The following is a 17,552-nucleotide window of genomic DNA, read 5'->3' on the forward strand; positions in this document are numbered from 1 at the left end:
TTCATCTTTATGTATCTGGGAGAATATGAAGTGCATTGCCTGTTTTTTGATGGTTGTTTCATTTGATGCCCGCTAATAGTGCAGGGAGGGGGAGGCTTGTATCTTACAATTATGCCTATTGCATTAAGTTGGAGATTTATTACTAACCTCTCCTTTAACTGTGGCGAGAAAACTTATTGATTCTGGAAGCTCACAATAGTGCTGTCAGTCTGGCAAACACAGACTTTTGTCTTGTTGCCAAATGTGCCCTTGCCTGATTTTATGCCTGATCATATCAACTTTAACTGCTGTTTTGGAGATACTGCTTCTAATTTTGTTTAGGTAATCAAAATGCAATAAAAATGATAAATCAGGTCTCGAAGTGTGAGCCCATGGTACTTTCCATTTTTCTAATCCAGCTATTAGCATACGTTAGAATTTTTAAGGTCAAGCAGAATAATTTACCTGGATGATTCCTATCCCAAAATCTAGCAAATTATTCATATGACATTTCAGGAATTATCTTTCTGTTTAGACAGCCGTAGTTTAGCATTAGAACAGTTAACAATTCTGCGTTTGAATTTGGCAGAATGCTCGGGTACCTTATGCATTATGAAAAGAAACCGTTATGGAGCTTTTGAACAAATCTGAGTTACTCCTTGGACAGCAGCTTGTGTCTTAAATCAAATGCATTGTCATCAGTCTGCGGAGTTCCTGAAACTGTTTGAAGTCTTTAAATACTTTAGATGTTAAGGAAATATATTGCTTTTAATAATAGCTGTAATCGTTTGCTGAGAGAAAAGAGATATTTATCAGTGGTTTCTGCATTTTTTTGCTTAGATCAGTTAACTGTGGGGGTTTCGTGCTTTTTAAAACTGGATTCTAGTGCATGATTTATCTCTTGGACCCCTTAATTAAAAAAGAAAAGGCATTAAGGATTTCTCAGTAGCAGTCAGAGCTCTCTAAAGCGTGTATTTGCAACAACAAAATGTTTTATGGGGAGCCTCGGAGTACTTGCTGTTCTGGTTTGCATTTTTGTTGTTGTTGCATCTCCTTCCCTTGTGTGCTGAGATCAATCAATAGGAAAGAGTTTATGTGAACAAAAAAGGTAATATCACATGTAAGGCTTTGGCAGCCTAGAGGTTATGGATTATCAGGTAATGCTTGTTTGCTGTGTGTTGTGCATAAACACGAAGAAAGCGGGGATGGTGTTTAATGCGATGGGACCATGCTATAATTCACTTTCTTGGAAGAAGTTCTTTGGAGATAAGCATTAACTCCTTCAGAACCGCTCTGCTCTGCCCAGAACTGGAGGGGGGTATTTTTTATCACTTTATTATTTATAACACAGCACATTATCCTCCTGCAGCCTGGGCTTTGTAGCAGCTGCTGCCCTTTGTGGGTGGCAGTGAAGTGGATCCCTCGCTCTCGGTTACACGGAAATGCCCCTTTAGTGATTGTCCAAAGTAGGGTGAATTTCAGCCACTTTTGTAGCAGCCACTACCAGGCACCTGGAAGCACATTTAAGGACTATTCACTACTAAAACTGGCTCCTAATCTGCCTTCTCAGAGGTGAGTTCATACTAAACTTACAGTAGTTCTTATATTTTCAGATAAAATATTGCATTAAACACATATCCTACAGATTTTGTGTCTTGGATTGCCAATTACTCTGTTCTTTTCCAAGGGTGTTTTCTGAGACTGCATTCACATCAAAGACTAATTTTTGAATTAGTCTATGTGAGCTTTACTAAAGAAAATATGTTCTTTCTATGCATATTTACTGAAATACTGCTTTTTTGAGCCATAACAATTATTATTGACATCAAAGAGAGTGAAGCAAATGTGTAACACAAGCCATTTCTTAGCATGCTTTGACAGACCTGTCACCTTTTGAGGGACCGTATAGGTTTAGAGGTCTTATGCCTGAACATTGCAGGTGTCCTTAGCGTTACCTAGTTTGAATCTCACCCATTCACAAAGCAAGGTGGTGCCCTGCAGTTGTCAAACTTGGCAACATCTGTTTCCACAACAGCGCTGAGAGAGGTAATTCAGACTCTACATGAGCTGTTATTTGTTCTTGCAATGACCAGGTGTAATGTCAAAAAGAAAGACTGTCCTTGGTCCTACCTGTCAGAGCAAGTGCAGGATAGGTCTTCACCTGGGAACTGGCTTTCCATGCTGCTGTAGGAAACTGAAGTGATTTATATTTATGTGTTAGCCAGGAGTCTTTGTCTGTTTTCTCTTTTTAATTCAGATCCATGAACCACAAGCTCTATATCAATATGCTAATATGCTCTTTGTTGAATGAGAATAAAACTTTTAAGTGTTTTTCTTGCCAAATTGAAGTATGAAGGGACAGAGAGCAGGACTGCTGAGAAGAACTTGGGGGTACTGGCGGAGGAAAAGCTGGACATGATCCAGTAGTGTACATTTGCAGCCCAGGAAGCCAACTGTATGCTGGGCTGCATCAAAAGGAGCTTGGCCAGCAGGTGGAGGGAGGGGATTCTCCCCCTCTACTCTGCTCTCATAAGACCCCATCTGAAGTCCTGCATCAGGCTCTGCACCCAGCATAAGAAAGACGTGGACCTGTTGGAGGGAGTTCGGAAGAGGCCACGAATATGCTCAGACAGACTGAGCAGCTCTGCTCTGGAGCCAGGCTGAGAGCTGGGCTGGTTCAGCCTGGAGAAGAGAAGGCTCCTTAAGGGGAGACCTGAGAGCAGCTCCAGTGCCTAAAGGGGCTGCAGGGAACCTGGAGAGGGGCTTGGGACAAGGGCCTGTAGGGACAGGCCAAGGGGAATGGCTTGAACCTGCCCGAGGGGAGACTGAGCTGAGCTCTTAGGCAGAAGTTCTTCCCTGTGAGGGTGCTGAGGCGCTGGCACAGGGTGCCCAGAGAAGCTGTGGCTGCCCCATCCCTGGCAGTGCTCAAGGCCAGGTTGGACACAGGGGCTTGGAGCAAGCTGCTCCAGTGGAAGGTGTCATGGGGTTGGACTACATGGCCTTTAACAGTCCCTTCCAACCCAACCCCTTCCATGATTCTATGATTCTATATAAGACTACAAACTATACCTTAGGGGCTGAAAAACAAAGGAGAGCATTCAATTAATATTCATATCTAGAAGTTTTACTGCAAGTGTAGATTGTGCTTGAATACTTAAGAAGTCATTCAGGAGTGAATCAATACTAATTATTGTAATCAGGAGGGTTAATTAGCTGAAGATGCTGCTGATGGAAAGTTCATTGCTTACAGCCCTGAAAACACCTAAGTTGATGAAATCTGAAAGCAAGATGTCTAAGAGGACTTTGTATGGAGAGAAAAGCTTGGCTTTCCTCTGGCATTTAAAGAGTCGGTTGTTCCAAAGGGGAAACATAGCTTGTAGTTTCTGTTTTGCATGGTATTAATTCAGAGGGTATTAGAAGATGCAACTGTATCTGTCTGGAAGATATTTCATGGTAGTTTCTCATTAAATGCAAGTACCATTTTGGATAACCTGTACTGTCTCTGCATCATTCATTTGTAGATTACCATAAATTAATATGGATAATCTAATGCATTTGAAATCTTGTTCCAGAACTGTTATTGGGAACAGTTTGGCTGTTTTGGGGTTTTTTACCATTTGTGTTCAGGGCACAGGGACTTTATGTGGTATATGTACATAAATTGCACATGCTCTGTATCTAATATGTGTGCATATGTACACCCGTACACAAGTGCACACAAGTTCAAATGTCTTTCATTGAGGGGGTTTATTTCTATAGTCAGTACCCTCAAACTTGCACTCAGTTTCTATCTGCAAAGATGTATTCAACTAAATATAATACCGAGGACAGTTACTGAACAAGTGGTTAATGAAATATAAGTTAGATGATAAGGAATTAAAACTAAAAGAAACGACTGAAGGAAATGCTTTTCTTTTCCCTTTAATGAGAGCAGTTATGTTTCTTAAAGTGAGCATGACCGAATTCCAGCAGAATCTAGCTTCACAGAGTCTTTCTCACAAGCGAATTGCAGGATTTTTTCTGTCATGCTGCATGTTTTCTTGGTTGTTTTCTTCCCCCCCCTTTCCCTAATTATATCTATTAAGATTATAACAAAAAACAAATGTCTGGATGTTTATTCAAGGAGGGGAAAAAGCTCCATACTCAAAAAACCCCCCTCTCAGTCACACATACACTCACATAAACCCCCCGAAGTCAAGTGATGCTTTCAGAAGAAAGAAATTCCGTTTCAAAACACATCCTTCTTTCCTCTCTAATGACATTAGAGATTATCACGCGCAGGTGCTATTTATCTTTGCAACTGCTTCCCTATGACTGTTTTACTGCTTCCAACATATTTACTTGTATGTCAGCCATAGAAAAGGTAACTGAAAATGGCAGCTGTTGAGAAAGCATGTCGCCATGCCTGGAATGACATGCATTATCGGGGCAGCAGGAGTTGCTGGCTCTACAGCCCATTTCTACTTGACCTGCGGAATGATTGGCTGCCTGGGATGGTGATGAATCGCTGGAGTTTATGAAACAGGACTGCTGGCATCCTCACAGAGGAAATAACAACAGGGTTGGGGTTTTTTTTCCCCTCTAGCACTCTTGCTGTGGCAAAAAAAGAGCTTTTTTATTTTGTTTCGCCTTTGTGTTATTTCACCCCGCAGCGGAAGTAAATGCATCAATTAAAGGCGCTTTAATACTGTTCTTGGTGAGTTAATGGTGCACTGAAGGTTAACTACCTTCATTGGATGGATGGGGGTAGGAATTTTCCCAAATTTGGCGTAAATCTTGATCTGGGCCCTAATTATCTCATCTCTCACTCTGGTCTTGAGACTGAGATGGCACAACTAGCAATCAGCTCGAGCAGGATGTGGAAAGGATTTTAGCTGTTCTCACGCACAAGTTCATTTTCTGTCATAGTCTAAGGATCAGGGACCATTTTGTGGGCTAATATCAGATCCATCTTCAGGGATTCTGAACTAACGGCTGAATTGACATTTCTGGAAAGCATCGACTCCCAGATTTGCACTCAGTTTTCCAGGTGGTTCGTGAAATTATATTATGCATTAAGCCCACATTACCAGATTAGGCTATTGTGAGTCAGTGCTGGTAGGAAAGTCTCGCAGGTCTGTAAACCTGCCTGTGCACTGACTGACACTGACACTGTGTGGATCACAAGCTGCCCTGCAAAATGCAGCCAAGTCAAAATGATCCTTCTATTTCAATTAAAACACCCCAAATTGTGTTTGGGGGTGGGGCATGGAGAGAATTACTTGCTTGTCTCTCCATGTAGCATACTCGGGGTTACCCTGTGTCCCCTGTTTGGGCAGAATAATGTATTTTGAAGTTAACTCTCTCTGATTCAAAGGAATAGAGTTACCAATGAAATTGCTTAGGAAGTTTTAAATATGGCAATTAAATGAAGCTAATGCTTTCTGCCGTTACATTAGAGAGGGGTTTTTTTTTGCGTCTCATGCTTTGCTGCCTAAGCTTTTTCTCCTCTAGTTTGGAAAAGCAATTTGCATGCTCACATTTGCTATTAGACTTTCTCACCTTTCTCCAAATGATAGAGCAGTGGCTGCTGCTGGACGCTGGAGAGGCTGCAGCACTCTTGTTATTTAAGGCACAGCCTCCCAAGGCTTGTGCATTAGAGGAGGGCAAAGTTTCACTGGAGAGAAGGGTGGCATGGGGAACTGTTGCTTGCGCCCTTTGGTGTGCGAGGGGTAAATGCTGTCCTCGCTCTGGAGTTCCCATGGCAGCAAATCAGCGGGTCATCTTCAAGAGCAGCCTTTGAGGATGCCAGACAACAGTCTGTCACCGGGAGGAAGGCAGAGCAGAGGGTTGGAAGGAGGGGGGAAATGACAGAAAATCAGAGAGAGGATACCGGAATTTACTATTCCTATTAGACAAATACAGGAGTGAAGAGAAAAGGAAGGGCACCTGAACATAGATCATCTGGAAATTGAACCTTGCAAGTGTAGATAGCTGTGGATGATATGAGAGCTGTGCTACAGAGTGAATTTGAGATTCAAATCCTGCACCTGCTCTCCCTGCAAGCCGCAGGTCAGCATGTGAAGAATTGAGGCCCTCTGGAAAGGAAACGGTGAATTATCAGGAAACTTAAATTCTTGGAGACTCGACTTTCAACTGTAACAACCTCTTGGTTTCATTTTCCTTCTCTTCAGCCTAAAACCGATCTGTCTTCAGCCTAAAACCGATCTGTCTTCAGCCTAAAACCGATCTGTCTTCAGCTGAACTGCGAGGAAGGAGCTCACTCCAAAGCCTGAGAATTTGCCTGCATCATTTCAGCCCACATTTAATTTTAATGAGGGAGTTATATAACCCCCTTTAAAAATAACAAAACACTAACAGAACTGCATTGGCAACACCAGGTGTTCTGCAGTGCTGCTCCAATGAATCATATGGAGATCTGTCTGTGCGCGGCTGATGAACATACATTTAACTCAGTTAACCCCCATCCCTGAATATAGCAGTCCAAAGTGACCAAAATGCCTCCTAAAGAGCCTTTCTCACCCAAGGATGCCAAACGAGACGCCTGCCCTAGGAACTTCATGGTTTCAGCATTTTTCCCTTACAAAATTGTCTTATCAATGTTTGGGGTTTTTTTTAAAGTTGTAGATGAATTATTGTGGCTTTACTGAAGTGAAGCATTTTACGTTAAATACTAAGCTGGGTTTAATGTTCTACTTCACAAAAGAAAGCAAATGTTCCTGTTTGTTGTACTGAGCCCCAAACCTCAGAAATTGTTAAGAACAGCCCATTTAACAGGCAGTTCTGGGAGTAATAAACATATGACTTCATCAGTGTTTCCTATGGAAAGAGAATTTTGGGGGGGGAACTGAATCAGCAGTTTTGAGCCTGTTAAACACGTTGGTTTGGGTGCAGTTTTTGACTCAGGGAAATCCCTCAGCCACTGGTTGCTGGGAGGTGGGAAGGATCACAGTGCACTTACCATACTCATGCTCTTCCTCTTTGTATGCATTACAAGCCATTATCAGAGCCAGGGTCTTAGCCTAAGCGGACCTTTTGGTCTGACCTATGTGGAAATTCATTCACTGTTCATTTGGGGCTGGGGAGGGAACAATAAAACCAGACACGGTGCAGTTTCCTGCACATCCGAATGCCTTACAGTTACTGCAGCAGCCTTTTCTTTCTGTCCTTCATGTCTGAGGTTTAATGGATTGTGTCTGTGGAAAATAATGATGTCAAACAGGAATAGTCACTTTACATATTATCAGGATGATTGTTATATTTGAGGACTGAGGTGTATGCTAAGCACTTCATGAACAAGTGAAAAAAAACCAGACCTGTGAAATTTCCTACCTTAAAGATGTCACAGTTTGAGCATCAGGTGAGATCCATTCATTTACAGTGGAAAAGAAAGAAAAACACGTGGTAGAAATGAATGAGAAGGGCAGATGGAGGTTAACCCTTTGAAAATCCTGCTGTTCAAAGTAGAGTGCAATAGGTTCATTCAGATGTTGTAATAAACACCTCAGATTTCATTATATTTGCCTTTAAAAATAAGTCTGCTTTTGGCTTCCTGTGTCTTTTGACCTCTTGGTTTCCTGATGCCATGTTAGAACTTCATGCTTGCCTTTGCCCGTTGCTTTTGGAGCTGGAGCTGGCCTTCAGCATCTGCTCCTGGTCCAGCCTTTATCTGTGTTCAGCCTCTCTTCACCATGTGCTTCCCTGATCCTGCATCTCTCCCAGTATCCAGCCTCCCTGGGTGGGCAAAACTCTTCCAAAATCTCAAATTTACACAAAATGAGAGGCTTTTGTGTCTCCCAGTAGTTCTTGTGGCTTTGGATGGTGGGGAGGAAGGTAAAAGCCTTCCTCTGTTACAGTGGGCTTTTTCCCCTGCCCTGTGAAGGCCTAAGGCTCTTCCACACGGTGAGGATGGAGCAACGCAGACGAGCACCAGACTTGTGATTCCTCCTTATCCTATGTAGTACAAGATTATACTTTCACATGAACATAATACAGTAGCCAAATCCAACAACACTAAGTTTCCTCTTTCAGTGTTGTTTGGAAAGGTGCCTTTTTTAACCATAAATAACGAGCCTGCTGTCTAGTAGGAAATCATGTCTGCCCAGTGCATGCAGTGCCCCAGTTTCTCTCTTAGTTGAGTAGTGGTTGTTGATGGAATCAGTCAGCAGATGAGAAGATAAGGAAGTCCATAAAAAAACCAAGGGGAAGAGGAAAAAGCAGTCGATGCCTGTTGCCAAGTGGAGGCAAGACCAGGCTGACAATAGCCGTCGTCCTGTGTCTATATGCACAAGGCACTACGCAAAGGCAACACCTACAGATCAATAGCGATGCTCTTCAATAGGGCTATAAATAAATTACAGGATAGTAAGATTTGCAAATATTGCAAATATTTACTCGTTACTGCTTTAGTATTTGATAAAAACAGTGCTGAGTGCCATGGATAGCCCAACTGGAGCAGATGGTACTGGGCAGCTCCTGCTCGGCACTAGGACTGTGCAGGATTGGACCTGAGGGTCCCAATCCACTATCCCAAGTATCTGCATGCTGTTAACAAAGCAGGGTGTTCCTTCAAATTAAAGACCTTTCCTAAAAGCCCACCACCACACGGAGCCTTGTGCCATAAAATCTTGCCTAATTGTTTTTGGAAAGATTGGATTATTACCCGCAAAATGGCACAAAGGCCTTATACCCACAGCAGGATGAAATCACCTCTTCAGTGGTATAAAATAGGAAGAGGGGGGAAAAAAAGTGAGTGGGAAGTTTTACTATAGCAACCAAGTTTACATAATATCAATGTGCTTCAAGTGAAAGCTCTAGAAATGCTTAATTTGAGGTACCTTTTCACAGGGATAATTTTAAATGACGTTTGTTTCTGAAATTACTGATCAGCTACAATAGCCTACAGAAAAGGGGGGGAGCCTCGCAGACAGCAAAGACTTAAATACCTGAAATTCATTCATGACCTTTAACCAGTGATTTAATTTTCTTTTTAAAAGGGTTTTGGTTACATGCAAATTGTTTTATTTCTCAAAATAAGATAAATCATAGAATCATAGAATAGATAGGGTTGGAAAGAATCTTAAGATCATTCAGTTCCAACCCCCCTGCCATGGGCAGGGACACCTCTCACTAAACCATCCCACCCAAGGCTCTGTCCAACATGGCCTTGAACACCGCCAGGGATGGGGCAGCCACAGCTTCTCTGGGCAACCTGTGCCAGCGCCTCAGCACCCTCACAGGGAAGAGCTTCTTCCTTATATCCAATCTGAACTTCCCCTATTTAAGTTTGAACCCGTTACCCCTTGTCCTGTCACTACAGTCCCTAATGAACAGTCCATCCCCAGCATCCCTATAGGCCCCCTTCAGGTACTGGAAGGCTGCTATGAGGTCTCCACACAGCATCTCTCCTCCAGCCTGAACAGCCCCAACTTTCTCCCCCTATCTTCATACGGGAGGTGCTCCAGCCCCGATCATCCTCGTGGCCTCCTCTGGACTTGTTCCAACAGTTCCATGTCCTTTTTATGTTGAGGACACCAGAACTGCACACAATGCTCCAGGTGAGGTCTCACAAGAGCAGAGGAGAGGGGCAGGATCACCTCCTTCGCCCTGCTGGTCACGCTCCTTTTGATGCAGCCCAGGATACGGTTGGTTTCTGGGCTGCGAGCGCACACTGCAGCCGGCTCATGTTCATTTTCTCATCGACCAGCACCCCCAAGTCCTTCTCTGCAGGGCTGCTCTGAATCTCTTCTCTGCCCAACCTGTAGCTGTGCCTGGGATTGCTCCGACCCAGGTGTAGGACCCTGCACTTGTTGTGGTTGAACTTCATAAGGTTGGCATCAGCCCACCTCACAAGCATGTTGAGGTCCCTCTGGATGGCATCCCTTCCCTCCAGCGTATCAACCGGACCACACAGCTTGGTGTCATCGGCAAACTTGCTGAGGGTGCACTCAATCTCACTGTCCATGTCAGTGACAAAGATGTTGAACAAGACCGGTCTCAAGACTGATTCCTGAGGGACACCACTCGTTACCGGTCTCCAGCCGGACATCGAGCCATTGACCACAACTCTTTGTGTGCGGCCGTCCAGCCAGTTCTTTATCCACCGAGTGGTCCACCCATCAAACTGATGTCTCTCCAATTTAGAGACAAGGAAGAATATTGTGTGTTTAGTTTCATAAATAAAAGGATCCTTACTGCAAGGTCAAGGCTTCATAATGCAAAACTTTATTACAGTGTTAGATCTAACCAGCAAAGGGGGATTTGTTAAAGACAATGAAATCCTTCACAAATGGTAAAACTTTGGCGCAGACCCTGTTCCATTACTTTTTGCCACTCAAAGAAGTGCACTGCTTTTTGCTTTAAATGTTTACACCTTTTACACCATTCTTTCACTCTGCCCAAACACTTTGTGTAATGTGCATTCATGTGCTTTGCTTTTCTTTTTTCTCTCCTTCCATCTTCTTCTCCCTCCAGAAGTCTGCTACTAAATATTAGGGGGATGTGCTTCCTCCATTATAGGCAGGTAGACTCACATCCCGCTGCACAAACTAAAATGCTGTATTCTCTGCTATTAGCCATGCTACGGCTTTCAGGCTCCTGGTTTGCCTGGAAGGTTATTTCTTTGTGAAAGACAGGGAACAACTCATTTGCATTCCCTAATGCTATCTGGACCGGTTTTCTTTTTCCCTTCGCATTAGCGGAAGATCCTGAGTGATTCCACTGAAGTCATTTGAGCCTGCTCCAAATTTACACCGCTGTCGCTGAGCTCTTGCTTCTGCCACCTCTGTTAGAAACTGGCTTTGATGCCAGAGATAAGCTGAATCCCGAGCATGTTCATTGGCTTAGGGGGGAATAAAGCAGAGGATTTGAACTCTCTTCATACTGCCTTGCAGGCTTGGGAGAGAGTGAAGTCATTCAGAAACTTTCCCTTGAAGTGCTTCCAACAGTAGCATTTCCTTGGCCCGGTACTGGGGGCAAGCTGATTAAAAGAATGGCAATTAAGGAACGGATGAGGAGAGGCTATGGAGAGGTGATGTGATGTGAGCTCCAAGCTGGATTTGGCTGCAGGATCTGCATGGGAAGGGGGGTGTCTGCTCATTCTGTCACTTGCTGAATGGAAGCACAGGCAGTGATGTCAGAGGGAGCTCATACGCTCGACAGCAATCCGCCGCCCAAGCCCTGTCTTTCTCCTGCTGAACTTTTTGTGGGTTTAAGGGGTTTTTTTTTGCTCTGAAGAAGTGTTCAATTTTCAAAGGTTGCGTTGTTTGGAGGAACTGTATATAGCTCCGTGTTTGAAACGCTGCTCGAGCGGTGACTAATCTGCAAGGCATGAGGTGGAATTGCTTCATCTGCCCCACTTAGACGTATGGAGAAACCGAGGCACAAAGAGTAAATGATGCCAGTGGAGGGGCAAGCAGGCTCTGGGCCTCTGAGACGAGGGGAGAGTGGACAGGAGGTCACATTTGGGCTAGGAGATGGAACAGGATTAAAGCCTGAGGATTGTGATTCCAAATTCCAGGTTCCTTCCTCAAAACTACCATATGCTCCATCAGCTGAAAAAGCTTAATATCGGCAGGCAGCGATAGCACAGCAATACTGCAGCTCCTCTAAGCCAGTGTTTAGATCTATTGTATGATTTATGCTGTGAAAACTAATGCAGCTTCATTTGCCATTCCCCCTCCCCATTCCCCTCTGTACTACAGTTACGGACCAAAGCTTCCATTTTTCCCCTTAATTTTTAATAAAAGTTGCTCTTTTGTGCACACGCGCCAGTCAAGACACTGGCATTAATGTGACAAATAACAGAGCTGAGCCTGTAACAGTGTGCGAAACGCTCAGGGGTTTGGTTTTTGTTTTTCACCACTTACCCTCTGCGTTCGAGAGTTAATGCATACACAGACACTACATAATTTATGTTTGAGAACCAAATTATTCGAGTGCAGTTGTTCCCCATAAGCTCTCCTTGAGTCCTATCTCAGTATCTTCTATAGAGTGGGTTCCTTTTTGCATTTGACCCTGTTCCTGCTTCTAACTTTTAAATGGCAAAAGCAAATGTGCTTTGAAAAGTGTGTTACACTGTAGTTGTTAAATAAAGCAATAACCTATGCACTTGTAATGCTTTCTCTATGACCTACTTACATACTACTTCACCCTCCTTATAGTATGATTAAAAGCTGCTTTGAATCCACTATTCCCTCAAGGGATTTGAGGCTAGAATTTAACAAACTGCTGAGAAGGCTTAAGTCAGTAAGAGGGCTTCCCTACAGCTTCTTCCAGCTAATTCACATGTAATTAAAAGGAAAATAAATATTTCAAAAGAACATACGTTTTAATGAAGCATTTTTAAGCACTTACACCTTGTGAAACGGGGCAAATTTATAAAGATCTCACTACTCCACATGCAGATTTTAAGCAAAATCATTTGTGATCCTCTCCTTCCTCCCCCTTTTGCATCCTGTGCAAAAGACAGCAGCAGTGGGGCTGTGGTCCTTAAAAGCGACAGGCTGGTGGGACTGAAGAGCCTTTGATTTAGCACGTACCAAGTAAAAAGATGATGGAGAGGTGCGGATCCAGCTGCACAGGGCGCAGGGGGCGTGGATACCTCTTACTTTAAGGAATATCTTCATCCTCCCTGAGCTGTCTGTATTTCTCCTGAGCTAAACCATGCCCCTTCTGCAGTGGCAAGATTTGGAAATTGAAAGTTAATCCAACTCTGCTCTGGGCTGGATTAACCACCATAGAGGCCTCAGATCAAAACCCAGGTGGCTGCTTCCAGCTGGAGAAAGTTGTGCTGGCTTCTCCTTTTATTTCGAGTTGGCACTGATTTTTGTTCTATCCCCTGTATAGTCCTATGCTGCGCTGGATGGGTGGCGTGGAGGAAGTGCCATCAATTTAGGAAAGAAGAGCCATAGCTTTGCTTTGTGCCTTTCTACAGAGTTTAGGTGCCATGGTGACGAGGACAGTATGCCAACATATAGAACAGAGCAGATTAATAACACTATGGATATCTGTTCAGGATTGCAGCTGTCCTGTGGGGATTATGCTGAGGGCCAAGTCAACCTTTTCCTTCTTTAGACTTGCAAAGCAGGCAAAAATTTTAGCAGCCTGAGGGGTTTTTATCTTCCTTTTAACTGTTTAAAGTGGAAAAGTGCAATAAACCAGACTCGGACAACTCGCCTGGTCTGTATTTTTCTGATGAAATCAGTGCTGGTCAAAATGTAACTAAACCTTGTCCTGACTGCTGCATATTTACTTATTTATTGGTCGGTTTGTTTTAATTTTAGAGTAGTCTTGGAAAAGTTTAAGCAGAGTAATTTTTAATTCGCGTTTGTTACTTTTTCGCAAGCGTTTGACTGTCGAGAACAAATCAAATTATAAATCCTGGAGAGCGATAGGGAAGGTGAAGCGCACACAATGCAGAGAAGCGTTTTGTCTGTCTAGACTGCTCAGATCAGCCAGTAATCTTCGTAAATATGTTAATATTCTTTTGCCTGGAGCTGCTTTTGTATTGAAGCAAGGAGGGTTTGGAGATGCAAAGGAAAATTGATACAGATTTTCAGGGGGCGGTAGCGTGGGGAGGGTGGCTCCAGCTATTTGTATGTGTGGAATTCTGTGTGCGCCTGGATGGTGTCACTTGTGCGTGCTGGCTGCGGCCAGCTCCGGGTGTAGCCGGGTTGGGAACGGGTTTTTGGCAGGTTGAAAAAGCATGAGGCAGGATTTATCGCCGTTACTTATTTAAACCCCCTATTTCTGATCACTGAGGACAGAGTTACTACTAACAGTCTCCCGCGAGCTAGCCGCATCACTTCGAGCGTTTAAACGGGTACCGAGGGCTGAGTAGCAGCGATTTGGGTAGAGAGCGCACCCTGCCCCAGTGCTCCCAGCGCTCCCAGTTCGGCACTGACCGCTGCGCCTTCCTAATGCGCTGGTAGCAAAACCTCGCAGCCCCGTCGCGTGTGCCCCGTAGGAACTCCACCAGCGTGTTTTCCTTGCCCGTTCACTCCGCGGGGGGCAAAGCTTCCCCCCCCCCCCCACTCCGCGTACCCTCCGCGGTGCCCACCCCATCGGCAAAGTTTGTCCGAGCGCTACCCACGGGTTCCGCACCGGGCTGCGCGTCCCCTTGTGCGTCCCCTTCGTGTCGTCCCGTCCCCGCGGTGTGGGGCTCTAGGCCTCTCCCCGGGGGCGCAGGGGTTAACGGGGAGCCGCAGCGGGGCGATGGCTCCGCCTCCCAGCTCAGCACCTGGCGCTCCACCGACGGTTGCCTCAGCAGTCGATTTCGGAGGGGATTGGCGGAAAAAAAAGCCACCAAGAGAGGGGGAAGAGAGATGTGACAACTGCCGGGGCTGGCGGCTGCCGCGGGGAGGCCTCCGCACCTGTGCCTGCCTCTCCGCCGCCCGGCGCAGTTGTGGGAGCCGCCGAGCCCCGCCGCATCCTCCCTCCGCACCGCCGCGGCGCGCCCGGAGCGCAGCATGACTTCTTCGTTCAAGCTGGATTTCCTTCCGGAGATGATGGTCGACGGGCGCTTGCTGGTGTCTGATAGAATGTAAGTGGCGGTGCTGGGGCTAAGGATGGGTAACCCCCCCCCCCCTTCCCTCCTCCTCGCTTTATCCCTCCCTACATCCCTTCCCCGCCCCGACCCCGCGTCCCTTTCCGCGGGAGGGGAAAGGGGGTGTTGTTGTGTGTTCCCAAGTCAGTGTCGGTGGTCTCCGCTCCCTGCCTCGCCCCGCAGCCGGGTGTTTGGTATTCCGGCGGCCGCGGGTGAGTGCCGGGTTCGTACGTGCTGCTGATGCAACGTGGAGGAAGAAGCGCGGCGCGGCCGCGCACAGCTGCCTCTGCACCCTGCGGGAATTCCGCCGCGGACGCTTGTCCCCTGCGCCCAAGCCCGCTCCCTCTCAGCCCTTTCCCCGGCCGGTTCAAACCCCTTTGCTGAATCTTCGTCAGTTTCCGAATTCACATAAACCACGGAGCATCCTCTGGGACTGAGAGCGGGCAGCAAGGAAAGGTTTTCTGTTTTTCTTTATCCTGTCCCCAAGTGCTCCCTGGTCCGGAGAGTGCTGTTTAGGGTGAGGGTGGTTGGTGTACATGCGGTTGAACTCGTGATCAGATTGATCGGAAGGTGCTGCTGAATGCTGGTATGTCACAAAGAGAAGTATTCCCCTAGCCCGTGTCTGCTCCATTAATCTCGATCTGAAAGTTTCTATCATCGTCCTCTTGGGCTTTGCCAATTGACAGGGATTTTCAGGTAACCTAAGCCTAATACGAACATGTAAGAGCTAGAAATGAGGCAATAGTCACTTGTTGAAAGGTACAAAGACCGAGCGCTGTGTTTATTACAGCATCCGAAATGCCTTTTATTTCGTTGCTTTTTCTCTGATCAGGATGACAAATGTGGTTTGAGTTGCATTAGAACGAGGTTAGAGGCTTTGGCATTGACTGTGCACTGGAGCTATTCTGGTTGAGGCAGCAGTTAAGTTACAAGTGTAAATAAAGCCGTGTGTGCAGCAGAGACTGTCACCTGCGATTTGCTGCACACTGTGCCCCCATCTAAGACTATTCAGACTTTTATTACCTGCTTTACTGGCAACCAAACTTTCTCCTAAGGCGGAGTGCTTTCCCTTACACCAGCAAATGCTCTGAATGGAGATACTCAGTAGTTGCCATTTGTTGCAGCAGCTGAGATTTATAAGCATGTAGGAGAGGGGAAAGAGGCAGGGGGAGAAGCTACTTGGTGCGGGTGACTTACACTGTTGTTACAGTCCTTGAAGGACAGCGAAGTATTTGCCTAAGTGCTGCCCGTTGTCTCTGTTTCGTGATGTTCAATTCACTGTTGTGTTTTGGTTTTCCCATTGTAAAATCCCAGTTTTTATTGGCACCGGTCAGTTTGGGGGGGGGGGGGGGGGAATGTGCTTTGTTTCTCCCCTTTTGCATCAAAATTGCATAGGTTTGACTGTTGGGGTACAAAGTTGCAGCTGAACATGCGTTCCACTTGCCTTGCAGCCTTCTGTAGGTACCTGCCACAGCTGAGCTTCCCCTTGTTTTCATCATTTCAGCTTTGATTAGACTTTCTACCTGCTGTCCTTCCAGGCAGGCAGAAAAGACACTGCTAACAAACATCTCCAAGCTCAAAGGCACTATTAGCTGTGGCTGATGATGCCCTGTTGTCACTTAGGCTTATATAACTTTATCTTCAACTTCCCCCCTCAAGGGGGGAGCATCATGTCAAACTCCTGCTCCTGCATTGCTATCTTTATACTCCTGTTCTCGGGGAAGCATTCATAATGTATTTTAACACAGCTTGAAACACAGTGTTCAGTAGACACTGGGCTTAGTGTGTCCGAAGAAACAAAAATTACTCTGGAGATGTGTCAGCTTCTGAGTGGATCTCTAAATACAGAAGTGTAATAATGGCACTGTTACATACACACATGCTGATTGGGTTTGGTGCTGGTATCTCATGTATTTTGGGGGAGAGTGGGATGACTATGTAATCTTGAAGGAAAAAAAACTTCACCTCCTGCATCGTCAGTGGTTGTGTTGTGATGTGCTTCCTTGTATTAAACCAAGCTTTGCTTTGCGGCTGATCTAAGTAATCATGAAGATGTAGGATTTCAAGGGACCATGCGTCATGCATGCAAATTAATATTGAGGCTAAATTGCTGTTAACGAAGGGGAGCTTCTATTTGTAAAGAAAAAATAATCTTGAAGCTAAATGCTGCCCGTGGAAGCTTTGCTACACTGCCTCTCCAAAACTCGGTAATTCACTATACAGAAACATCCTTATTTTGTCCTTCTAGCCGGGTGGAGACATACATTTATTTGCAAGTCCCCAACTCTCTGGACTAATCAGTGCTGACGAGAATGCAGTTTGATTACGTGTAAGGGGTCATGGGCACGTATGCACCTTACCCTTTAGCTGGCCCACCCCGGGCATGCAGCGGTCATGCAGCATTCAGCAGGATGGCACAGAGCATTGGAGAGCAGGCTCCAAGTTACGATGCTGCACAAAACTTTTAACCTCACCATCTGGTCTAGCCATTGAGTATCGCTTAGTTCAGTCTTTAGCAGAAAGGAATTTCCTATTTTAGAGTGAGGCAATTAGCAAGATATATGTAAAATTCTTCTGCTTCACAGTGAAAATTTGCAGAACCAGATTTATTTGGGTTTTCTTATGCCGGTGGTGTACCAGATGTTTTAGGAAATCGGTATCTTCCAGTACCGATTTTTACACATTCTTTTATTACACATTTACATGTTCTTTACACATTCAAGAATTCTTTGTAAAGGGAACTGTTCTACAGAATCATCCATTCTTTCAACAAGCACAAGAAGGAGAATTTTCAAGGAATAACTTTCAGTGCATACCTGGTGTGAAAGTTAACTGACAGACTGTAAACAGTCAAAGTTAAAATGCTCTTACCTCTGTGAGACTTAATTGCTCCGAAGTGTTGATTCCTTCCAAATTTTGCTTCTGTTATTATCTAGCGAAATAGAAATAAAACAGAACATCAGATACCTACACCATATGCACGGCATCAGTGTACCTGGTTAGCAGCTGAATGGCAATTTTACTAGTG

The 17,552-nt window shown here is 45.2% G+C and overlaps 1 protein-coding gene across 5 annotated transcripts in view; it reads left to right on the top strand.

The window, feature by feature from the left end:
• CELF2 (CUGBP Elav-like family member 2) overlaps window positions 1-17,552 on the top strand; it is a 393,255-nt gene that overhangs the window by 128,938 nt on the left and 246,765 nt on the right. For 2 of the 5 annotated variants that reach the window (XM_065666855.1, XM_065666942.1), the window contains exon 1: window positions 14,154-14,521. The exons of the other annotated variants lie outside the window; for them this stretch is intronic. In XM_065666855.1, the coding sequence (XP_065522927.1) occupies window positions 14,448-14,521 (74 nt within the window). In that variant the 5' untranslated portion in view covers window positions 14,154-14,447. Of the gene's footprint in view, window positions 1-14,153; window positions 14,522-17,552 lie in introns of those variants that run through there. 5 annotated transcript variants of the gene reach the window in all.

Source organism: Lathamus discolor, chromosome 1, assembly GCF_037157495.1.
Source record: "Lathamus discolor isolate bLatDis1 chromosome 1, bLatDis1.hap1, whole genome shotgun sequence".
Classification (NCBI taxonomy): Eukaryota; Metazoa; Chordata; class Aves; order Psittaciformes; family Psittacidae; genus Lathamus; species Lathamus discolor.